Raw genomic sequence first — 25,665 nt, 5'->3', positions numbered from 1 at the left:
GGCTATATATGAGTTCATTGTTCGAATCTTGTTGTTTCTTTTATCATTCTCGTTATGAATAGAATATAGAATATAATGTCTTGTAACTAATGCAGGCTTTTTATTGTATTGACTTTATAGGTCCCTAACATAATGACTTTAAAATCAGGCGTACCCGCTCACCTATCTTACTGTCTCGCTGCAAATTCACAATGGTTTATCGTCGTGTTGAGGCATTCCTTTGGTTCAAGTGTTAGCACCCACTCACATATATACAGAAAAATTTATCCTTGGGTTCGCGTCAAATCCTTCGTGAACAGCAATCCAGCCAACTGCGAAAGTCCGCCACTTTAAGAAAGGTCAGTCGTTAGGTTCACTCCTCCAATGCTGGTGGTTACATGTTGCCACAGCCATATTCCCAGCTGGCTCAAGCAACAGCAATCGCACTTTCTGTCACTTTCTTATGTCTCGCTACCATGCTGGCTATGATCTCGTTGGATTACTTACACAGACTCTACATACTTGGGGGGTGTATACAGTAGATCACAGTGCTTGAGCAACACACAATATGTCATTCAACCAAACAGAGCGCTGCATAATTCATTCACGTAGAGATATGATTGTAACACTAGAACGCACGTACAAATGACATTGTAACAAGTGGATATCCAAAGACGTATCGTAATGGGGATGTCAGTGAAGCGACGTCAAATGATCGAGGTCAGTCATTGAGCTGAGCTGGCCTTCAATGGCTGTAACAGCGTTCGGATGAGCCAAGCCAAGCAGAGAATCCTCTTCGAGTGGAACAGTATCTGTGGTCTCATCAAGATTATCAACGGCATTTGGATTGAGCCTACGTCTCTTGCCCATCGGGGTGACTACTACTCGCGAGGACGTCGGTATTTCCGACTTTGTGTAGATCTGCCGTGGTAGATTCTTACCATTCAGAAGAACTTGCGGAACGGCCTTGTCATCAGACGGCCAGCCATCTAACCCAAGGTGATGATTGTAAATGGATATGACGTGGTCGTGTGACGTCAGATCCTGCATACCCTCCATCTTCGTGTAAGCAGGATTGAGTTTTATGAGCTGCTGTGTACCAGGGCTAAGTGACCCTATGTCCTTCTGTCGATACAGCTCATATACGTTCCAAGCCGCAGCGGAGACCACAGAGTACCGATGCGAGAAGAGCTCAGCAAGTGCAATGATGAGGTCATCGAGCGGTTTGCGGTCCACAAACACAGGACTACTGGCAAGGTCAGTTCTCCTGATGAGAAAATGTTGTTTCATGGATGAACCGATTTTCTCCACCTCCTCGGTTTCGAAGATCTCCTTCACGAGAAGTGTCCGTCAGGCGTCGGTCATGTGGGTCCTTGAGAACTTTAGAGCCGCCCACAGGACAACATAGAGACTAGACTCAAGGTCGTCCTCGACGACATATGGGGCAAATTGGTTTTGAACCAGGTAGGCTGACATGAATTGCCAGGTCCCCTTAGTAAGGGAAAATTAGTATAAAATATATAACGTGGGCATGGCAAGAGCATACCGTGCGGGTTACTTGTCGATGACCCTTCATGGAGATCAACTTTGCTAAGTCCCAATCAATGAGAATGCCCTTGCCAAAGTAAATGACAATGTTGCCAATACTGAGGTCTCTGTGTAACACGCCTGCTTTTTCATATGCATCCTTGTGGGCTGCGTTTGATTGGAATGAATACGTATGCGTCATGTCAGGTTGCAAAGTACGTACCAAGCAGTGCGTCCCAAACCGCTTCGACAAGCCAATGAGAGCTCGGAAAGTTTATCAACGCCTCGCCTACAATATCGAGAACCAGGCGGTAATGAGAGTGTGGAGTGAGTGTGTCGAGGGGAGAGGCCCAACTCATGCCTGCAAACTTGAAGCTCTGCGGGAGTTTTTGAGGAATGGAGGGTACATCATGGCATGCAATACACGTTGTGACATTGACAACTTTGGCTTCCTTCAATCGTTTGTAAGTTTCTCCTTCTGGTAGGATGTGGGGTAACAACACCCGCCAAGAGTCCTTGAACATGACGACCCTGTCCTTGTCGGGATCGTATGCAGGACATGTTCACGTACCACGGCCAACAGGCAGAAGATCGGTTGCAATAGGTGCAGGGAATATCAATGTAACGAGGCTAGAGTCCTTGGCAGGAACCTGAACTTTGAGCATGCGTGTGTTGGCGTCAAGGTCGAGCCTTTGCCTAGCACAGTCACTCTCCTCGTCACTAGCGGGCGTTACAGACGTATCAACTCCGCGCAATTCAGGTGATGCTTTTGCGAAACGATAGAAAAAATCGGCCAAGTGTGGCTTAGTGTTATAATGTATAGGAGAAGTGACGACAGCTCCCTCCCTATCCCATCTAATGATACGTGCTTGATCTTCTATAATTATGACAGAGAATGCGTGGGTGCGGTATTGAGCGGTAAGTTGAGCTGCCGTGTAGGATGTGATTTGTCCCAAGGTATCCATGCCCTTGTCGGTCTGAGACAAAAAGGAAGTTCCGTCGGTACGTTCACAAAATGGGTCGTTATGTCGAGACCACTTGAATTTGATGACAACTTCGGCAGTTGATATATTGCATCCCGCCAACGTTCCATCAGAATATACGCAAACGTCCGGCTTGATTTGGAATGGGAATTTTTTGCAATTATTTGTGTCTGCATAGAGGTGACAGTTGACAAATGATAAATCAGGTGCAAAAGTTTTCATGGTGTTAATCTGCACGTCAGAGTCAGAGTGTGGCGGTTATATGAAAAACGAGAAGGCACTCACAAATGGTTCATAAGCATGCACCTCATCTCTAGCAGAGATTGTGCTTTCAAATGTGCCAGAAGTGAAGGTATTGTCTGGCATATTGGTCACCGGTAGGAACTCCTGGAGAAATTCCTCGGGTGACATTGGGCCAATGAAGAAACCTTGCATCTCCTTGCCCATAGCATTGACGGTCTGTATCCGATAACGTGCGTTGGTTGTGTGAGTGAACATCGTGGAGGAGCCTCGCTTGATGGGAGTGTCAAGGAAAGTTGGCTGAGCGTCCGGTGTGGTAGGCTGTGGTGTCTGATGGGTGTCCTGGGGTGGGCTTGGCTCTGTGGAGCCGGCTGGCAGAAGCAGCGTGGGTATGGAGGTCATGGTATACATTAAATTTACACAGTATGTACAGTCTGGGACCGGAGATGAATTGATGACGCGTGAGGAAAGGAAAGAGTTCAGGAATTATGTTACAAGAGGGTTATGTAGTGAATGGGAATTCAGTCGGATATTGCCAAGATTAAGTGCCAGTGACTATTCAACACTGCCGCAGTGCAGAATTCGAGCAACACTGCGGCACTGCAGAACTGCAGAATAACATCATGGACACAGTGCTGTGCGCGTAATGTCAGTCAGCCCGCATAGCATCTTGAATTGACTCGTGCATTGGAATCCACCGCTTTCGCAACATGTTGCCACTCTCGGATTAACAAAGCTAGAACGTTAAAATAAAACCTATGATTATATTAGCAAGCATTAATATTAATTTAGGCCTACATTGAATACCGACTCAGATGCTTGAGTACTCGATATCCGATGCCAACAACACGATAGAGGTTTGAAAATAAAGGAAAGTATACGTAATAAGGTTTCGAGCCCCTAAGTAGTGAACAGGAAATTAGAACTCAGACGGGAGTAATGCAAAATGGGTATTCAGAGGTTTAAACATATGACAAGTGAGGTTGCACTATATAGGATACAACGAGGAGAACAGCCGATACGCCATTAAGCAAGGCACCGTTAGAATATTGTTCAGAGAGCATTCATATTGAGTAGCACCACAGTTGTATGCCGACGGGTTTGGAGGGAACGGATACAGTGTGGTTTACATAATTGGCAATTTGGGATCATTTAGAATATTTTAATTAACTTGGTCATGACTCAGAACACTGAGTGTTTCGCGTCCCTGTGAATCATTATGGTATAGTGGTATTTGTATTATTTGTCTCTTGTATCTATCCCTTTTATCCATCCCTTTTGACTATACATGCCCCTGTGGATCATTATGGTAGAGTGGTATTTGTATTATCCGTCCCTTTTATCTATCCATCCCTTTTGATAACTATACATGCATCAGCGCGAGCGAATTTCTCCCCTTCCATCGTGATTATCTCCGTGGATTTTTTCGGAGCAGACTTTGTTGTATGAATAGTCCCAGTATGGTCGCCTTGTATCAAAGTGAATAGCTTATTTGGTCCCGTCAGTGGTTCCGGGACAAGAACTTCTAGAGGAATCGTATCCACTTTCATCCCCTTATTACTCGTTCGGGAGGAATACCTGATGGCGATTTCTCCCTCTTTCACTGGTCCTTGAGGGGGTATGAACGGATTCGGGGCGAGCGTGTCAATGAGGCGATCAAGGTATGATGAGTACCACACAGCAGCATGTGTCTTCACTATTCTGAACTTCATATGCCAATCAAAAAACAATTCAACGATACGGGGATCGTGTAAGATTGCAGCGAGACTGTCTGCTGCGATCAATGAGAACAGAAAGAAAATGAAATAAGATGGGACCATACCAGGATTGGTAGGAAGCGATTGGGGTTCATTCAAGTCATCTTTGTCGATTGTCCAACAGTCTTGAGGGGCTGCATAGAGTGAGATGAGGTAAAGAATGTGTGAATAAACTCACCAGTCGCAGTACACTCTTCGGTACTCAAGTGAAGCAAGACTTGGTCAGCGGTCATATCCCAGGATGATCCGACCACAGGATCAGCAGGACGCGAAACAACAGGGGGAGGTGAATGACGGGGAGTTCGAGGGGGCGAGACATGTGGGGCTTGGATAAACGACACTCAAATTAAATTGTTTAATTCAACGTGCAGATTCAGAGGCAAACGAACACCGGTAAGGAGAATTCCTGTCCGGCTGCATGTGCGTGAGTATCAAATAGAACAGGATGAACATTTCTCTCACCTGACGACATGTTCTCGGCGAAACACCCGTCTTGAACCCTGAATAACCGTCACCATGCATGTATCCTGGGAGAGCGAGTGCAAAGTGCCTCTGTAGGATTTCATAGGACCATGGATGACGAAAACCTCTTGACCGACAACGCTCTGCATCGGATCTCGGTCACTCCGCCCACCGATTCTTGCAACATATGTGATCGAGGTAGTGAACTATACTCAATATGATTAATTGTGAATCAATAGAATTTACGGAAACAAACCTTTGTGTAAGGCGTGACTTGGAAGGTTAACATCTTCTTATCCAAATCGACATGCAGTACCGTGCCCGATAGGTGGAGTCGTTCACCTCTAACGACTCGAACAGTATCTCCAGCCACAACATCATATCCGCGCTCCTTAGTATATCGAAGGGCGGTTGGATTGGGATTGAACGCTGTCTCCCTTATCGGAACCAATATTTTTCCCAAATCACTCGAGAGGAACGTGAGCGACTGCGTCACTAGATCGACCTCAGTGATCTCCCCGAATTGAAGATGATAGATTCCGTCGACCACGACTACATAGTCGCCTTTCGTAGGAGTGTCATGATGAGCTGCTAATGCGTCATCTGGGCTCAAATTGCTGGATTCTGTAATGTGCATTGCCAAGCAATAAGTTCTGACGGTGAACTGATTGAAAAAAATGTCAGTAATATGATATGAAATGAATAAAATCACTTGCTTGAGACTGGGAGGTGTGGTTGTACACCACAACGGAGTCGTAGTCTTCGATGCCGACTTCAACAACTATTCCCGTTTTTCCTCTGAGGGCCTCTATGCTATTTGCGAGCACACAAACATTGTCTCCCACACGAACTTTCCTCTTCAGATTGGCGATGGGGAACATGAGCGGTGTCGAAGAGATCTTTTCTACATGCGATTCCTCCATGTAAACCGATGCTGAACGGGTCGTCATGTCAACACAAAAAATCTTCCCCAGGCAATTACGCAGTTCCCCCGCTGTAACTTGTACCAAGTCATCTTGCATCCAGTGCTGTGAGGCGTATGCATGCAAAGTGGATTGCACAAATGCAGGATCACAACCCGACTCCTTGTGAATCAGGATGTCCTGTGGGGTGGGAATGGTGATCCCAACAACTGCGGTCCTCCGGAGTTTCAACGACAGTAGGCCATGGATGTATGTGTGTCCTCCATGCTCATAGATGGTCTCGCCACAGGGGGGTTTGAACAGGCGTGGGATACTGGGGTCCTTCCCAATATCGCCCTTCAGGACGTGGAGTGACCTTGAGGGAACCAGTAATGTCATAGTATCGGATTCGGGATCATACAAATGCCCATATCCCACATCGGACCAATAACGCCCACAGGTGGGGCGATACCAGCCAGGAATTGTTATGTCGGAACCGCTGGAGGATTGATCTGCTGCTGTGGTGAGAAAGACGACATCGAAAAAACAATTGGCGTGTGAGGAAGGCCAAGCTTCTCTGATGATCAGAGTGTTTTCGGCCTTGACGCACCGACGGCCTGGAAGGGTTGAATGCATGAAAACCTGGAACCCCTTGGCTTTCAAATATGTTGCTAAATAAGACGTTTTCGAGGCTGGAAATTCGGTTAAGATGATTATACGACATGCCCACAAGTTATACTCACAGGGAACAGTGATAAGCCATGTTGGGAGGGCGGACGCTGGTGCCACCCCGGCGCCCTGCAGACTTAATGCCGGTTGGTTGAATACTCCTCCATCAGAGTCCTCCAATCGCACTGGGTTTGTTGTGGGTTCAAACAGTGCGTCAGATGTCCACTTCCGGAATATTTCACGCTTCTCGTCAAGAGAGTTGGCTGCTGTGATGTCATCCAACACAGACTCCCAATGAGCATATGACTTTGGGTCATCGCTAAATTCTACCTCCAAACGGTCGTACGCGTAGCTGGAGGTGATTTCACCACCGACAAATTGATTTAAAACACCACGTGTGAACTCGTTTGTGTAGACTGGGGCAAATTTTTCACCGAGGATGTCCATCTTGTCCATCCAAGCACATCCAGGCTGGAGCTGTGACCTACTCGAGGGCCCTGAAATTCTTGCAAGCGACGACATGTGCCGAGTCTTGACGGCGCGAAGATTGTCCAAGGCTGATGCAGTGTCTTCGTCGGCTGAGAATAACGCATTCCTTGCCTCCGCCCAATCTGCTTCGATATATCGAACACCCAGGTGCGATGTAAGCTTTGCCTCCATTTGAGGGAATGTCATGTTAGTGGTGAGGTACTCTTCCATAATGTTCCATGCTGCCTCATCTTGCAATGGTGTCGGTAACGCGAGATCATCGTCAAGGAATGACTCGTCTATGTAAGGAGATGAAATACGTGAAATATAGATAGCCAGTACTAACGAAACAACTCACCTGTATCATCCTGATCGTCCTCCGTATCATCCTGCTCACCGCTAGATTCAGCAGCGAGGTCGAGATACATCTTCGACATAAGTTAGCGACATGGGCAGATACAATACAATATCTTGACGCACTTTGACTCGTTTTCTAAGCTTTTCCGAACCGATTTCAGACGTTGAAGATCGTTTCGGCATCGATAACAAATTCGGTTCTGAGCTTCTAATCGGGGGTTATCTTTTATGACTTTTAAGTACGTAGCACGAGTAGAAAGTAGTGAAGTAGAGGTGTTGTACTGGGATGAGCCATTTTGTAGTGAATCCCATTTCGGACTGTGGGCATTCCCACGTGTTGATACCACCATGATTTACCATAAATGGCAGGCGTTGGAAAGAACAATGAGCAAAGGAAAAGGCCAACAATAAAAGAAAATATACATGGGAAGACACATCTATTGAAAATTCGAGTCCACTAAATAAAGAGGAGGATACATGAAGAGGAGATGTATTGTAATATAACTACAGTAGTGTATTGCAATATGACAATCAATGACCGCAGATCTTCAATGTAAAGATGTCCGGACAACAAAAGGTCGTTTTCAACTTCTCAGATAGAGCAGTGTTTCGAGTCTGAAGCTCAACATTTTGCAGCCTGTGGAAGGCGGTGTCAAGCCAAGGACGACAGTGAAGCTTGCACAACAGTTAGTACTAATGATGCTTGGTATCAAGGGGAACTCACAAAGATATCATCTCCGCAATGCGTAGAAATCGCTAGATTTTTTACAGGCACAGTGCGGCATTCATCAACCAGGACGTCAAAGTGGTCGGAGGGATGAGCAACACCATAGAAGTTTAACTGCAGCTCCTGGATGACGGTAAAGTGTCGAGTAATGTCCAGAATGGCGGACAAGTAATTAGGATTGAACGTGGTCGAATCTTCCTCAAACCGTACGCTCAGGTGTCGGATGGAGTGCGCTGGATGAACTTTTTCTAGGAGGGCAAGAAGGTACCAAGGTGGACCACCAAGAACGCCTAAGTTTTGTAGGCAGCAATCAGGGATGTCATGCATCTGATGCGAGGAATCATTGGGAAGCAGTGAAGGAGTATGTCCCGGCAGAATCCAGACTTGGCCAATATTCAGATGCCGCACCAGAAAATCACCTAGAGCAGCGGTGGGACACTCTACGTCGACGCTCAACATATGAAGTAGCGGAAGGTGAACGTTTTGCAGCAGTGTGGCCCACTGGATGCCACTCAAGGCTACATGGGTGAGTGAGAGATCGGTGATTGGGGAATTCTGTAAGGTTGCGAGGGTGAGCTGGGCAACATTTGCGGAGAAAAAAGTGGGCGAGTCTACTGATAATCTCCGGAGATTACACACTTCGCCTGGGTCTGATTGGGGAACAAGATTGGCTACCATTGTACAAGGGTACTCTGCTTGGATGCTTGAATATCGAAAACTAGAGCAACCAAGGTCCTTGATGAGGTGGAAAAGAGACGCCAGATCGACTCCTGGGGGTGCGTCAAAGCATATAACCGATGAGATTGGCTTACTACCTCTCAACGCCTCCAAGAAGACCTTGAGGGCTGTCAAGTTACGGTCACCTATATCAAGGAAATCACATTGCAGAAACCGAGGAACACAGAAGAAAGCCGTCCGAGCATACAATGGGAGGGCCACGCAGCCTTGGGCATTGACTCGCAGCCACATCTGCTCGACGTGGAGGCCCATGGAATGAAAATATAACAGGCAGTTGTTCGAAGATCATCAATATCAGCTCATTTGGAAAGGGCCAACATGAAGTCGGTGTGCCGCATCCAGCGAAGTCAGCTGGAAGGGAGACCTAAGGCAGGGTCAATAGAAAAAAAGGGCAGCGATAGGGCTGGCTTACGTGCAGGGGGACAGGGTCTGCACTGTAGTACACTGCAGGTCTTGTCTGAACCTGATGACGAAGATAAAGCATGGGTGGAAGACTGATGTAAGGAAAGACTTACTGCGTGGTTAGAAATCGCACTGGGGCGGGTGACAGTACACTTGAAACTGGAAGAGGGAATAACATCTCATGCGCCTAAGCCTGATTTGTGTTTCAAACACTCTTGAAGCAATTTAGGTCGGGAGTCTCCCTGTAACGAAATTCAACTTAAAAGTCGGCAGAAGACTGATATGGGAAGGCAAGACTCACGGTGATGTCAATCGAACGGGCGAGGGTACGCTGCTTGAAACTGGGAGGGAAGGAATCATCTGGTGAATCTGAGTCTGGTTTGCGTTTTGAGCTTTGAAGCAATTTAGGTCGGGAGTCTGCCTGTAACGAAATTAAACTTAAAACGTCGGCAGAAGACTGAAATAAGGAAAGACTTACTGCGAGGTCAGAAATCACATAGGATCGGGTAAGGGTACACCGCTTGAAACTGGGAGGGAGGGAATCATCTGGTGAATCTGAGTCTGGTTTGCGTTTCGGAGGTTGGGAGTCTGCCTGTAACAAAATTAAGCCTAAACATCAGAAGACTGACTGATATAAGACAAGACTCACTGCGAGGTCAGATATCGCATAGGATCGGGCGAGGGTACGCCGCTTGAATCTGGGAGGGAGTGATTCATCCGGTGTATCTAAGTCTGATTTGCGTTTCGAACGCTCTTGAAGCATTTGAGGTCGAGAGTCTGCCTGCCACAAGATTGAACTTAAACATCAGGAGAAGAAGACTGATATAAGGAAAGACTCACAGTGAGGTCGCCCATCAAATAGGGGCGAGTAGAAGTTTGTGTGAAGCCCATGACTGTAGGATGGGGCATAGCAGAAGACACCCGACATATTTATACACGTATCTCAAACTCCGGCGGATTTTTGCCAACAATAAACCTGTCTACATGCCAATAGGAATGGACAACTCAAGTGAAATGAGGTATCAACCTCACGATAGGGGAGATAGAGATTAAACCACTTCGAAGAATAGAACAATGGTCCATCCCGAGCATGAACCCGATTCGGCCTCAACACTACCAACAATAGCATGAGTGGGTTGTTTGGCTTTTCTTCGTAGGGTAGAGCTGACTTACAGTCAATGTACCTCGTATCCAGCGCAACATAACTCTGTGTCACCTGTGTCACCGTTCAGCAACAGTCCAATCAAATTATCAAGAGTCTATAGTAAGTCTAAGTCTAGATAGCGCAAAATCTGAAATCACAAGTCTAGACTACACTATAACACGATAACAATGAGAAGTCTAGACTATGTTGCGATACCAACGCAAAACCCGATTCAAAATAACAATGAGAAGTCTAGACTATACTACACGCAAAAGCCAATGCAAAATCTTCTAATCTACACTATAACACAATGACGAAAAGCCTATACAAATCTAATCAAGTGATGTAGACAGATGGGAGAAGAGAAGCCGCTATATTGAAGGTTTGGAACCTTATGTAGTGAGTGGGATAATCAGACTCCGCTGGCGAACGCCGAGGTTGGTAATCTGTCTAACTCGTCTATACCCACTAAGCCACTTTCAGGTATTCCCATCGGAGTCTCATTTGTCCCTGTTCATTGCCAGTACCCACTCAGCCACTTTCGGGTATTTCCGTCAGAGTCTCATTTGTCCCCGTTCACTACTAAAGTTCAAAATCTTCTTCAATTCTTGCCTCTTGCTTTCACGTTCCTTTGCGTGTGGTAATTCGTTTATACTTACAATATGATGTACATGTGGTAGATTTAGGCGTGTGTGCCCCAAAGATAAAGACAAACATGCTTAAAATCAATTTCCAACGCATTAACACTCAGCAAAATGTGATGGTACCTGTGCCCCATCGCTCAATATAGTGAGTTCGAGTTTACAATATGGGCCACTAATTTTACATTCGTTCAATATTTCTATCAACTTTCTGCAAAGTCCCCTGGCATTGTGGCGGGATATCCTAATCTTCGTCAGAAGGGACTTGAAAAGTGTGCAGAAGGTATGTTAACTTACCTGTAAGTTGGTCACGCACTGGAGCTGATAGTTTGGTGCTTAGCGCAGCCCCGAGGGACTGCAACCCACATTTCACATTAGGGATGAAATTTTCGACTCCATCCAAAATTCGTTGTGCTATAGCAGGTGAGATAAGATAGTCCGTTGAAAGCTCCTATGGCAGTGTCATTCACACTGATCGGCGTAGAATGAATGGTCTGCATTATGATTTGTTTTTCCACCTCAGTGGTCTGTTCTCTGTTATAACGCACTTCAGGCAGCACAATGTCCTCGACATCAACGCCCACCATTGCAGTGTGGAGCGCTATGTACATGCGCTCCCATAACCGTTCAGTAACAGGATGCTTCCTTTTACAGTGACGGTCCATGTACTTGTTCATGCCTTTGTGCAGGCCGTGTATAAGGTTTCTTTTCTTGGGCGTCTGGTAACTGGAGTGATAAGTTACCGGAACAATGGCGAAGGGTCCAACCTTTGAAATAAAGTAAGTTTTGGCTTTTGTTGGTGACGAGTGAAACTAATTACTTCGTCATCTGCCATAAAGGTGTCCGCGCAACCGTATGTCCCATTACCTGCACTGATGGGCAGGTCAAGATCCATAGCGCATCCCATATACACGTCCTGAAAATGTTCAATACCCAATTATACGTAAGTGCTGCACTCACGTCGTCTGAGCTTCACTGAAGTTCACGCTCATAGGACATCAACGAGGCATTTATTCCCCATTGCAGTTCCTGTATCTCGTACGCCTGCAAATTTCCCCTCAGCGTGTGTGCTGACGGTCTGCCATACGGATTGAATCGTGTTTTGATAGTGCTGATCCTGCGAGAAGGTAATTTGGATGCCATGACTTGTGATGCAATCGACTGATTTTGTGAATTTAAAGTATGCCCGATTCTCTTCATTTCGCAATCACAATAGAGGTTACACTTGATCTTATTCAATATGGTAACCATACCTCATCGATGCACACACCTCCGCTTTGTCTCCATTGCTTGTCTTCGTGTCTTCATCCGTCCATTTCTCCATCCATCCAATTGATCGATTGTCGGCGTTGCATTCTGGTGCTTTTCATACAAGTATTTTGCCTTTTCCATGCGTACAATTGTCAGTGTTGTATTCCGGTGCTTTTCTTGCAAGTCTTTTGTCAACAAATTTATCTCAATGCCAATTCTACCAGGTTAAATACGGACGGCTTTTTGCAGGTATCTCAAAGTCAATCATGGATGTAAGTGGTAAAGTCCAGTGGAGCTCTATGTTCGCTGACGCCAATTTAGTTTGCCAACAAATTTACTCTTACTCGCCACACCAAGGCAGTCAATGTATTGGCTGTGAGTATGCATGGAGCATTGCTCCTTACTGGAGGTATTTAAACATCCGATTTCTTTGCTCGCTCATGCTCACAGCTGAGACAGGCAATGATAGTAGAGTTGTGGTATGGAACCTGACATCCGGTGAAATGATTCAAGAAATCATTTCACCAGCTGCAGGATATATTAGTGCAATCACTTGGATTGATATGGGCGATCGTGGAGAGACGACCTTTGCATTCGGGGCATCGGATGGCAATGTCCAAATCTATGAAAGAATCGATGATGTAGGTGTGATGGTAATGGTAGTAGCGTCTTTAGGTCACTGATAATGCTCCATCTTGTTAGGCACTTTTCGAATTTTGCAGTACTACCATCGGTCACTCGGGTCTGGTAGAGTTGCTTGCTTGGGATCCCGTCCATCATCGACTGGCGAGTGCTGGTGATGGTCGGCCCCACGTTTGGAACTTCACACCAGACAGTACGTTGTCAAATCAGTACTTGTGCTGTATTGACTTTGTGTTAGAAACCCTCATTTCCATCACCTCGAAGCTCGAGAAGCAGCCGTACGTGGCGCGCACGGTACACTTCTATGACAACGGTGCTTCGCTACTAGTATCGTTTCTGGAAAGCGGTGAAATGTACGTGTACCGCAACAATTTTGATTTTATTCTGACCGTGACTCTAGTTTCTGCTATTCCATTGAACCCTGGGATTTAAAATGGCGCAAGAAAGTCCAGGGAAGGATGTAAGTTGGGCGTGCACTCCGTGCACACATCATTGACTCTTACGATGTAGTGGGAATACCATCCTGGAGGGCAATTTCCTCCTTGTAAGCAATCTTAAAGACGGGGTAGACAAATATTCTGTGCCTACCCTCCAACGCGTCCAGTCTTACAGCCATGTGATCCTGCGCAATGTGCCTTTGCAAATATCCGTTGCTCGACAAGCAGGGCTCATTTTCATCAGGGGGGATGATGGTTTTGCTTGCATATTTCATTATAGTACTGGTGTATACCGAGGTCAGTTGGAGCACGGCAATCAGGGCGATCAGATTATACCTGTAGCGGTAAGTACAGTTCTAGCATGTATTTCTCTCTCTCTAACATGGGGTAGTCACACGAAGGGCGCACTGGGTGCACCGTTGTTACCAGCAGCTGCTTTAATGGACACAGTAGCGTGAAGGTGTGGGCGGAGGGTGAATTGGTACATGATGTTCAATATTTATTGAGGTGATATCTCATAACTTACTATAGACCTCGACGGAGGACAATGAGACGCATACCTCACCCTCAACGAGATCTTCAACTACCTCCCAGCTGCTTTGGTTTGCCATTATCTGTGTGGTTGTGAACATGGTAATGCACGCTCTCCAGTCAGGCACATTATCAGAACTTTTCCTATTACTTCAAGGCAGTGTGACACGTGTCATTGGGGCTTCGTAAACGTATACACTCGACATTTACAATATGTACTATCAGGTCTACAATCATTTACAATCCTTTACACTATCCCTAAACCAGCGCAATCTGCCACCTCTGATGACAACCAGTCATGCACCAAAGTCCTACAGGGTAGGAGGTTAGTACTGGAGTAAGACTTCTATAATTGCAGAGAATTCACCCTGTTCATTGCCTTTAGGACCAATTCAGTTCCCCAAGGCATCGAAATAGCGTGGCAAATTTTACTCCTACATACCGGTACAATATCAAGCTGGCTGTTAAAAGTGCAGCTCCATATCTGTGCACCGAAGTCGCTGTAGCCTAGAAAGGGGTCTTTGTACCCCGCAGCTACAGGTAAGTAACATCTGACCGTGATGTAGTAAACCCGCTCGTCATCCTCCTCCACAGAAAACATGTGTTCAATAACACCTGGTACAAATTTAGCTGATGTGTTCTTGAAGAACACACAACTATCCGCCTGTGAATAGTTGCGGCTGCAATATTGCAATCCTGCTATGTTCAGCCATTTATACTCGGTGATGATGTGGTCGTTTCCATGCAGTTGAGTCCTTGCCTTTTCCCATGTGTGTCGGACGACCGCTGAAATAGGGGTCTTGATGATATTTGCTTCGACATGCGAGACATATGGAATTGGTTCTATTGCTGCGTGCAGGATACCAGTGTCTGTACGAAATTCTCCTTCTGCGAATGGAGCGCAGCATCGCTGCAGGATGTCAGCTGCTTTGTTGAGAACATCAGGTGCGCCAGGTTCTTGAAGCATTGCCTTGACGCGTGCAGCTGCACAGAATGACTCTAACATAGTTTTTTCTAGCTCCCCTGAAGAACACTATTCAATATGTTTCCCCCGTTTTTCCATTCGTGCTCACCAATCTTGTAGTTCGTATTGGTTTTCTGCAGGCCTCCGATGATCCTCTCAAAGGGAAACATCCACCAGCTGTGCATAGGTCCGTATCTTAGAAGAAACTCATGAAGGTGGAGACAGGCGTGGTGGTTAGGGCGGAAAGAATGGCTTGGAAAAATGTCTCGGATGCACTCTAGGTACGCCTTCATGTATATAGCGTATTGCTGAGCATGGTGCGCCGATGTTACATGTGATGTTCCCCATCGGATTGCCATCGCCAGCAGCATTGTGCTATGAGCTAACTTCTGCCTCTGTTTTCCATTTTCATCACCAGGCTTCGTATGATCCGTCCCCCAGAGTTTTGCGAGAGTCACTGGTAAGTCGAATTCGATTGCAGACCGCCATTGCTCTGCCTTGAGCTTACCGTGGTCTGCTTCCCCCAGGTTCTTCGGTGGTCCGTGGTGCCACGAAGGTCGCTCGATGCTGCGCAGTTCTGCCTGAATTTGGTTGATCTCTACGTCTGTGAGGACTTCGCCAGATATGCCTTTCTGGTCGTTTTTCCCTTCTACTTCGGCTGCACACTGCTTTACTAATTCCTCCGTGATGAATGCACCATCATCTATTTGCATCCGATCCTCCTCGTTCATTGGGGCACAGTGAATGGGTTCGGCCTATCAAGTTGTCAATGGGGATAATGACAATGAAATGGGCAGCGCACCAGCAAAGCTTCGGCCATCTTCAGTTTCGTGCTGCGTTTACCACCGTCCGACAATATTACCCCTGCCTCTTGGATCAGAGCTTCTAGGACAGGCACCCGTAAGCGGGTCATTGTGGAGATGGTGGGGTTCGATTGCAAGAATGTTCTGCCCCTATCTAATTCCTCTAGATCCAAAGATCTTTATCTGGCTTCCTGATCACCCTGATTGTCTTGCTCGCCTGTTTGTCTATGGTAATCAACTCTCTGAAATGATGTTGCACCAACCCGAGGAAGAGGTTGTGCATGCCATCTACAACAACGAATCTTACTGGATCCCAGTAAGGCAGTTGTAGAAGCTCGGACCACCTCACTCCGTGTCGTTTGAATACTTTGTCGCGTTCTGACTTCGTCTCTGCACTTTTCCATTCTTCTGCAGCTGCCCTATGTTCCCTGCACGTACATCGTCTCCATGTATCGTAGTCAAAGTTTCCAATCTCTGACTTTGTCTGCCAGCAAAGTCCACACATTTGATTTGCAGTGGGCCCCGCACGTCCTGCGAGTTTGCGAGCAGCTGGTAAATCATTGATTGCCACTGCAATGACAGACCTCGAAAGTCTCCCTTCGGCATGTTGAGATGTCCTCGTGAATTTCGTCCCGTCTTTCCATGACGGTACGAAAAAGTCAACTACAGGTCGAAGAAAATGATTTATTTCATCGAGAGCTGGTTCTCTGGGTCCAGGGATAACGCTGACCAAGTACATATTTTCTGGTTTGTATTGGAGACTGGGCGGCAGGTTCAGTAGTCCCATCACGATTGACCCGACCGATTTTTTCTTGCCAGAGGTCTTATTTCCATGAGGGTTAAACCAGTCCACCGAAAGACTCCATGCTAATCTGAGGTCCTGTCTCTTCAGCCCATCCATGAATGGTTTTCCGTCAGTGCCAGAGATCTCCTGCATCGCAGTGCCATCCTTAATATCCCACATGCAATACTTCTCGTTCATCATCGTTCCACGGTCCATGGCTTCTTCTATACCAGGCTGACTTAACATTCCGGCAAGGAATGCATTGAAGTCTTGAACAACATACAGGCGCACCGGCATCCATGTTTTTCCGCCTTCGCCCTTCCTACATTTGACCATCAACTGACCACATGGCTTGCTACCTCGGTACTTCTGATAAGTGCAGCGTTCGGGGTACGGTGATTTTTTTCTTGTAGGCATGGGTGGGTATGTGCAGGAACATCTTGTACAAGTGGCAAATATTCGAGTAATCGGGTCCAAATCAATTTTTTTACGGATCGTACGGATGTCGGAGGGGATGGTGGGACAGGTCAACTTTCCGAGTGTAGTCTCGAGGAGGAGATTCAAAAGGCCGAGGACTGCATTGCACCATGGACGAGTAACATGTCCGAAGACATTCAAGATTATGGCAATGAGCATGGTGAGGAGTATGGTGGGATTGGCATTGTGGTATTTTTGTTTGAACCAGGGACCTATTTGTGATTCAGTAGTGTAGGAATTCCTGCTTAACGACTATGTCTCACCCGTGTCGACGATTTCTGCACTATTCAAATCATCATTGATTGCTCTACGAGTGATGACGTCCATGATGCTCTTCACCGCATCTCTCATCTCCTCCACAGTTCCAAGAATCGCGTGCCAAAACTCCTCATTACAAGTATCGCCATTAACTTGCATGCGTCTAACTTCTTCCTGCATATTAGACATTGTTTCATACTCTCCGGTAAGCATCGCCAGTACTTGTTGCTCATCAGCCGAGTGAAGGTGATTTACAGCGTCAGTTACAGTTCGAAGATGAGCATGCATATTGATGTCGAGGAGGAAAAGCTTGCGGTAATCATCTGATGCGTCTTCGTGTATTTCCGCTGAACGCTCCCTTGCAACCCTAGAGATATCATTCGGCGTGTGTCGGCTCTCAACCCGCCCGTCTTCAGTCCTGTCTTCCAATGTTAATTTGAAGATGCTCCTGGCGAGGTCCTCGTCGTTCTATTCCCTCCAAAAGTAAACTCGATGTAAGCATCAAATCACGATATTCAACACACCCCTATCTTCAGCCGTTGCTTTGCCATCGTTTATCTTGCGCGGAAATCTTGTAGAACAAACTTGAATGTATGAACGATGTAAGTGGGTATTTGTAGTGAACGGTAACTCTGTTGTTGTCCATGGCTTCTTGTATTTTCGTTGTCCTTATGACCTTGTATTTTTTTGTAGTTCCTCTTAAGCGGCCATTTCTATGTCCTTGTATTTTGTAGTTCCCCTTAAGCGGCCCACTTCATTTAATGAGTGCCCCGCTAAGTGCCCCACTAAGTGAGCCCTTAGCGGGGCACTCATATGACACACACACATTTTTAGGGTTGTTGTCAGAGGCTGACTCTTAGGCATATTCATGTACATATTCGTAATTTTTCCGCCCTCTGACCGCCCAACACAGCCGCACTCTGTTCCCTCGCCCGATCTAATACATAGTTTAAATTTATCACATATTTGATCATGTGGCACGTCTATAATTTGTATCTGAATTTGTGTAGTCAACACATACCAATCATTTTTATTATCTGATTATAAATATACCAATAAGGCACATCAATACTGAAAAATTCAGCATTTTTTGTGCTTGCGTATTCCTCATTTGATTATAAATCTGGGGTCAACACGGATTCTGGACATTTCCTAGCTTTGATCATGGATCTTGAGGCAAACCATATCCTTTTAAATATCAACAATTTGTTCCTCGATTTGAATGGGATCTGTCGCAAACTCTTATTTGGCCGTGTCTCAGGTGTGAATACTCAGGACTCGGTACTTGATACTCGATGCTCGGTACCTACTCAATACTCAATACTTGGTACTCAGTACTTGATACTCGATGCTGAATATCTTGGTACCTACTCACTACTCAATATGTACCTTAACACTTTTGAACCCTTCATTTTCGAGTATTTTGCTTATACCTCACTAGGATCTTAACCTATTGATGTCATGAGACTATGGATAGACTCCCCTTGACATGGGCTACAACTTTGATTTTCATCGAAGAAGTTCCCACGGTCTATAAAATTGAATACCGAGCACCAAGCACCGAATACTCGGTACTCAGTACCTACTCGATACTCAAAACTTGGTACTTGGTACTCAGTTCCCAGTACTTGATACTCAATGCTGAATATCTTGGTACTCAACTAAGCACTGAGCACACTGAGTACCCACTACTGAGCACCAAGCACTAAGCACCAAGCACCCAGGTATGGGGTCTATTTCTATGAATATTGGTAGTAGATACATCATATAGATAGACCAGGACACCTACATGATCCTTCCATAGGAACAACACTTGACAAATTACAATTGTGACATTTTGATATGTTTTACCACCCTACCCTTACACAGATTATCCAAGTCACTCATAGACTGTCATTATTACATTTATTATGCTAAGGATCAGTGATATTTAGGCCGGAAATTTGAGATCTGATGTAAAGGGGATATTTCTACTGATCAAAAGCCCACATGGTAAATGATAGCCTTAAAGGCTTAGAAAGATCCATCCAGGATTGAGTGAATGACAAGCAAAACAATATATGTGTGAAAAGTGACAATTGACATCTGTTCACACAAAGTCACATTTATATATGATACAGGTTGAAGATTTCATTAAAAATGTGTAGGATACATGGTGGACTACCTAAGGAACCTATACTGCATACTGCCCTGAGGGTAGAGTGTTGGTGGGAGGGATGTGGCATAGAAGTGTTTGAATTGGTTGCCCATAGCCAAGGATACACCAACTGACCATTTTCGATGTTTGGGGCATTTGAGCTTTGACGTTTCCCACACTCGATTTCTTATCTGTTTCACTTCCCCAGCTCTCAATTCCTGGTGGATCTTTCTGTAATTTTAGATCCATCATACTGAATATATGTGAAATATACTCTAGGTGTCTGATCATTAAAGTTCAATAATTCAGAGATATGGGCCTTTTATCAGTAGAAATATCAAGTATATACACCATCTCAAAGCAACAGCATATTTTGAGCTGATCCTGGTCATGAAAAGCAAGTATATATGCTATGCTAATGATATATGAATATATTGGATTATTTATGCAAGGATAGAACAATCAAAAACATGAGAAATGTGAAACACATGATTTATCAATTTTTGTTGCTGTAGAAGGATCATGTAGGTGTCCTGGTCCAGTGATATGATGTATCTGAGGGAGGGTACACTATACAGGTACTTGAGTATCAAGTAGGTACCGAGTACCAAGTATTCAGTGCTCAGTGCTCAGTACTTGATACTCAGTACTCAATACTTGGTAGTCAGAACTCAGTGCTCAGTGCTCAGTGCTGAGTACAGAGTATTGAGTATTGAGTATTGAGTAGGTACCAATTACTGAGTACTGAGTGTTGAGTATCAGGTAGGTACTGAGTGCCAAGTATTCAGTGCTTGGTGCTTGGTACTCAATACTCGGTACTTGATACTAAATACTAAATACTTGGTAGTCAGTACTCAGTGCTTAGTGCTCAGGTGAGTACCAAGATATTCAGCATTGAGCATCAAGTACCAAGTACCAAGTATTGAGTATTGAGTAGGTACTGAGCATCGAGTATCAAGTACTGAGTACCAAGTATTGAGTATTGAGTAGGTACCGAGTACTGAGTATTCAGTGCTCGGTGCTCGGTACTCAATATTCAGTACTTAATGTTCGGTACTCAATACTCAATACTCAATATACTAAATGCTCAGTAGTCAGTACTCAGTGCTCAGTTGAGTACCAAGAGATTCAGCATTGTATACTGAGTACCAAGGTCTGAGTATCAAGTAGGTACCAAGTACCGAGTATTCAGAGCTCGGTGCTCGGTACTCAATATTGTAGACCGTGGGAACTTTTTCGATGAAAACCAAAGTTGTAGCCCTTGTCTAGGGGAGTCTATCCATAGTCTCATGACATCAATAGGTTAAGATCTACCAATATATTCAGCACGAGTACCAAGTTCTGGGTATCGAGTACCGAGTGCCGAGTGCTGGGTTTCGGCACTCAGTACTCAATGCCCAGAACTCGGTACTTGGCACTCGGTGCCCGGAACTTGGTGCTTGGTACTTGGTGATTTGTTCAATTTATGAAATGTTGTATTTTAGTTTTGTGTTTCAGTGCTCAATGCCCAGAACTCAATGCCCGGAACTCGGTGCCCGGAGCTTGGTACTAGGTACTTGGTGATTTGTTCAATTTACAAAATGTTGTATTTTAGTTTTGTGTTTCGGTGCTCGATGCCCAGAACTCGATGCCCGGAACTCGGTGCCCGGAACTCGGTACTTGGTGATTTGTTCAATTTACAAAATGTTGTATTTTAGTTTCATGTTTCAGTGCTCGATGCCCAGAACTCGATGCCCGGAACTTGGTACTCAGTACTTGGTGATTTGTTCAATTTATGAAATTCCCGGAAGTTGATATTAGTTACCTGGAAGTTGATATTAGTTACCCGGACATCAATAGATGTTACCCAGAACTTGATAGATGTTACCTGGAACTCGATAGATGTTACCCGGCCTGTAGATATGATATCAACCATCTCAGCCCACCCGTCTATATAATATACTACTACCTCGGCCCATATGTCTATATAATATACTACCACCTCGGCCCATACGTCTATATGATATGTATCTGGGCCCACCCGTATATGTGATATCCAACTACCTCAGCCCACCCATCTATATAATATCTAATAAATTGCTCTCTTGGCCCACCTGTCTATATTATATACCCCCATGTCGGCCTACCTGTCTATGCAATATACAACTACCTTCGGCCCACCCATATATATAATAAATATTTTACCGCTCCCTCGGCCCACCCGTATATATAATAAATATTTCACCACTCCCTTGGCCCACCTGTCTACAAAATAATACCAATATGTCAGCCCACCCATCTACAAAATAATCTTAATTCATCGGCCCACCCGTCTAATATGATATATATCTGGGCCCACCCGTCTATGTGATAACAAGCACCCTTGACATACCCGGCTATTTGATACACATCTACCTTGATAAACCCATCTACATAATATCCAACTACCTCAGCCCATCCATCTATTGAATATTCATGTCCATCGGCCCACTCATCTACTCTACATATTCCCTACATGGGCCCACCCGTCTCCATTGGGAATAATAACACTCCCGGCCCATCCGTCATAGTCGAGGATATATCTACCTTCGGCCCATGGTCCGCTGGCCTGTATCATATGGGATATTATGCACGTCCGTTCACTCATATAATACGGAGATATGTTACTGCAATATGTGATAATATACTACTACCTTGGCCCACCTGTCTACATCATATATAATAAACTGCTCCTCCGGCCCACCCATCTATATAATATACTACTACCTCGGCCCACCCGTCTATATAATATACTACTACCTTGGCCCACCCATCTATATAATATACTACTACCTCGGCCCACCTGTCTATATCATATATAATAAACTGCTCCTCCGGCCCACCCGTTTATATAATAATACCACTACATCGGCCCACCCGTCTATATAATATACATCTCTCTTCAGCCCACCTGTCTATAATATACATGTCCATCCTACTCTACATATTACCTAGATGGGCCCACCCATATTCATCGGTAATAATATCCCTCCTGGCCCATCCGTTAACATTGAGGATATCTTCATCATCAGCCCATGGTCCGCTGGCCTGTGTTATACGGGATATTATGCACATCAGTTGCCTCATATAATACAGAGTTTGTCACTGAAAGGGCTCTTGTTTTAATTTAATTTTACATGTTTGACTTGAGTTATGTAATATAAAAATGAAAAAAAGCGATTTCTAATATGTTTGGAAGGTTCTGTGTAACTAGAGGCCTACTGTGGAGCTCTGGGAAGCTCTGTACAGAGCTGTACAGAGATGTGCCTGGCTGTGACAGTCTGTCTAGTGGGGACCAAGCTGTGGCTCTGGTGAACTGTACAGACCATTGTGGTTTACTGATGTATGTGCCACATGGTCTACCATCTGGCGCTGCACCTCACAAGACAAGGAACTCCAGGTATCCTGGAAGAACATGTTCCAACATGATGGTGAAGTGGTGACTTGGTTCAATTGCTAGTTGCATTGCTAGTACTGGAGAAGTTACTGAATGACATGCTTTAGCCACAGTGGCTGAATTACTAGGTGATGGTGGAGATGGATTATGTCTTGTCATGTATATATTTTTGCCTGACCATCTCATAGCGAGATAGGATCTTGTGGGTTCTTTATGGATTCACCAGATACAGGTAGAAGGATGTATGTTTATGGCTCATTATCCTAAAAGTCTGATACATCTTATTCTGTAGTTATCCACTATATCAGACATCTCCATCTGGGAATGTGATGCATTACTTAGTACAGCCACTCACAGGCGCATTTTCAGCCACCTACTGTGGGAACTTCTCCACAACACCCAAAACATAGCCCATTTTGGGTATTCTCCACAATATCAACCTTTCCCACACCTTCCCCATCCATCCCTGGCTCACCAACCACATCACAATTAGATACAGCTTGCATTTATGCAGTAGTATAGGTTATATACACATAATAGAATATAATAGACCACTTTCTCTCTTTATTTTTGCACCAATACCTGGTACAGAGCCTCTGCAAGTGTGACATAATAGAAAACATATCAAAAACTGTTTCGCATTTTTGCCCCTCCAGTATTGGGGTACTCTAGCGTGTCTAGAATATGTGTGTAAACATATATGTACCTATCACAGCCCTTATTTTACCTCCTAGAGCGCCCTATATCATGCACTGTGCTGTACTAGCATAAAATAGAAAATAGCTATGCATTGTTTGAGCTTTAGGTATATAGACTTATAAATATGATCCCCAACATCCCTTCAATAGTATATGCAACATATCAGGAGCCTAGGTCAACAGTATCAGTCCCTGTGGTGCTATGTGCTTACCCTCTCCTGGTGGTTCACCCCATGGGAATTTTTTGGTTGCAGCTCCAGCCCTCCAGGTTGGTAGGGTGCCTGTTCCTATTGATATCTAGAATATATAAATCACATAGCTGTATGAGAATAGCAACAGAATCCTTCTCTAGAATGGAATATCTCCTCCTGGCTATACTACTGCATATTTTCGCATTTTAAGGTTTTGCCATGACACAAACTATCTCAACTGTTTATAGTTAACTTCTAGTACATATATCAAGTCTTTTCATGGCAAGGATCAGACAGGAATATGTCAGAATATTAATATCAGGGGTATGTCAGGGAGATTTACTAATAAGTAATCTAGGGTCTCATGAGGATACATCTGTGTAATCAGCCACTTGCTATATGGTGGGCCTATACCCATTATACCATCTCTGAATTTGTAGAAAGATCCATTCATATCTGAGTGAGTGATAAGCAAAGTAAATGTATGATTATGGTCTGACCATGTATGTAATAGGAGAAATACATGAATATACTAATATCTAGGTCAAATATTTTGTTAAAAATGAGCTAAATAGAATGTAGACTACCTAAATATCCTGTACTACATTATATTCTAAGAGTGAAGTGTTGGAATCCAAGATGACCGAAGAGCAGGCACAGGATGACGAGTAGAAGGTCCGAGTGCAACAAGTAGAAGGTCCGAGCGCAGAGGCACGGACCAGGAACGAAGGATGAGTGATGTCGGCCCCGAACCTAGTGATAATCTTTGTTTCATTCTAATATTCCAGATAAGAGAATAACCTACAGTATAAAGTTTAGCGTACCCGCAGACGAGTGTCTCAGTTCTATTCCAGAGACTGAGATGTGAGTTTCTATACCTTACAGTTATGTTAACCAAACCTAACGAAACGTAGTAGTCTTACTTATTTAGGTACACATTTCGTCAATGCAGAGTTCCATTCCAGAGACTGAGACTAGTCTTACTTATTTAGCCCTACCTCGCTCTACCTCTGATCCCCAGAGGTTATGAGCCTTGACATGGCTGTCGATAATACGCTCCCCAGCACAACTGCATCGCTGTTCAACGTCCTGAAACTTGCTGAAGATGGCACAAATTGAATTACCTACAAGGAATGAACATTGATGGCGATCGGTGCCAGAGGTTTGATGCGGTATGCAGATGGTCATGCAACCGAGCCGTTACCCTTCCCAAAAGGCACGACTCCTACACAGAAGGAGATCAAGGAGTGTGATAAGAAAATGGATGAATATGACCAAAAGAACTCACTGGTCAAGCAGCAGATTTTCAGTACCATTACAGACCGACTGTTGCTGCGCGTACAGAAATACGAGACTGCCTCTGAAGTCTGGGAGGAGATCTGCTTGATGCATGAAGGTAAGACCGAGCTTGTACAAATTGGTCTGCACAGATGGATACATGAGATGAGATGCAACAAGGGAGGAGATGTTAAAGCTCACTTTGGTGAACTACTGCGCTTGCACGAGTTACTCGCAGGTATGGGTGCGGCGATCCTCGATACGGACTTCTACACCATTATTCTCAGGTTGCTCCCTGAGTCATACCGCTGTGGGGAACGTCCCCACTGTAGGCCCGTATCTCGTATAATTCCCATGCCTTCCCACCATTTTCCTGTGCGTTCCGCCACCATCTCGCTACCCATCCGCATCTTCCCCGAGCCATCCGCTACACGGAACCAAGTGGAACCCAACAGAACCCAGCGGAACAATCACATACCACACGCACCATATCCTTTTAGCCTTTGGAACATCCTCCTCTGTCCTGTCCTTGTCCTTCCATCCTCGCTGGTGAGTACTAGCTATGTTCCCCATGTTACTAACATGTTCCTATCTCATTTCATATGTGTTATGGTACTTATACGGATCCTTCCGCTACTCGGGACCGATTCCTTATCTCACAGCCTCACCTGGTTGTAGCATAGTGCATTTTGGAACCCCTTCCTATATAGGTAGCAATAGATGGGATCTTAGTTTTTTACCTTCTGATAGACTTGACTCCACTTCCACTTACAGAGTACTTCCCAGTACTCCACTCACTGTCT

General features: G+C 45.0%; 5 protein-coding genes across 5 annotated transcripts; 1 reads left to right on the top strand and 4 right to left on the bottom strand.

Annotated features, from left to right (window-relative positions):
- Positions 1 to 672: 672 nt before the first annotated feature.
- Positions 673 to 3,131, bottom strand: EDB91DRAFT_1250943 (uncharacterized protein; the record flags this gene model as incomplete). Its single annotated transcript, XM_041323293.1, has 6 exons — positions 673 to 1,311; positions 1,381 to 1,470; positions 1,526 to 1,674; positions 1,730 to 1,984; positions 2,078 to 2,720; positions 2,775 to 3,131. 6 exons carry the CDS (start codon positions 3,129 to 3,131, stop codon positions 673 to 675), a joined length of 2,133 nt encoding a protein of 710 aa, XP_041174760.1.
- A 941-nt stretch (positions 3,132 to 4,072) lies between these two features.
- Positions 4,073 to 7,527, bottom strand: EDB91DRAFT_1084081 (uncharacterized protein; the record flags this gene model as incomplete). The annotated part of the gene is made up of 9 exons (XM_041315714.1): positions 4,073 to 4,620; positions 4,665 to 4,826; positions 4,878 to 4,900; positions 4,949 to 5,154; positions 5,205 to 5,572; positions 5,661 to 6,542; positions 6,594 to 7,286; positions 7,346 to 7,415; positions 7,468 to 7,527. The coding sequence occupies 9 exons, from the start codon at positions 7,525 to 7,527 to the stop codon at positions 4,073 to 4,075; spliced, it is 3,012 nt and encodes a 1,003-aa protein (XP_041174759.1).
- Positions 7,528 to 7,966: 439 nt separating this feature from the next.
- EDB91DRAFT_1084080 (uncharacterized protein) lies at positions 7,967 to 10,102 on the bottom strand (the record flags this gene model as incomplete). The annotated part of the gene is made up of 12 exons (XM_041315713.1): positions 7,967 to 7,981; positions 8,069 to 8,361; positions 8,491 to 8,626; positions 8,711 to 8,841; positions 8,884 to 8,934; positions 9,029 to 9,173; positions 9,222 to 9,272; positions 9,325 to 9,363; positions 9,513 to 9,632; positions 9,690 to 9,803; positions 9,861 to 9,992; positions 10,052 to 10,102. 12 exons carry the CDS (start codon positions 10,100 to 10,102, stop codon positions 7,967 to 7,969), a joined length of 1,278 nt encoding a protein of 425 aa, XP_041174758.1.
- A 2,411-nt stretch (positions 10,103 to 12,513) lies between these two features.
- Positions 12,514 to 14,046, top strand: EDB91DRAFT_1250939 (WD40-repeat-containing domain protein; the record flags this gene model as incomplete). The annotated part of the gene is made up of 9 exons (XM_041323292.1): positions 12,514 to 12,519; positions 12,569 to 12,656; positions 12,707 to 12,888; positions 12,950 to 13,082; positions 13,128 to 13,242; positions 13,290 to 13,349; positions 13,400 to 13,670; positions 13,718 to 13,807; positions 13,858 to 14,046. 9 exons carry the CDS (start codon positions 12,514 to 12,516, stop codon positions 14,044 to 14,046), a joined length of 1,134 nt encoding a protein of 377 aa, XP_041174757.1.
- Positions 14,047 to 14,153: 107 nt separating this feature from the next.
- EDB91DRAFT_1250938 (uncharacterized protein) lies at positions 14,154 to 15,734 on the bottom strand (the record flags this gene model as incomplete). Its single annotated transcript, XM_041323291.1, has 5 exons — positions 14,154 to 14,168; positions 14,225 to 14,236; positions 14,300 to 14,880; positions 14,931 to 15,576; positions 15,624 to 15,734. The coding sequence occupies 5 exons, from the start codon at positions 15,732 to 15,734 to the stop codon at positions 14,154 to 14,156; spliced, it is 1,365 nt and encodes a 454-aa protein (XP_041174756.1).
- Positions 15,735 to 25,665: the final 9,931 nt, after the last annotated feature.

This window comes from Suillus paluster (genome assembly GCF_016628075.1).
Source record: "Suillus paluster strain FC165 chromosome Unknown EDB91scaffold_48, whole genome shotgun sequence".
Classification (NCBI taxonomy): Eukaryota; Fungi; Basidiomycota; class Agaricomycetes; order Boletales; family Suillaceae; genus Suillus; species Suillus paluster.
Note: the sequence above shows the minus strand (reverse complement) of the source record. Positions and strands in the feature narration are given on the sequence as shown.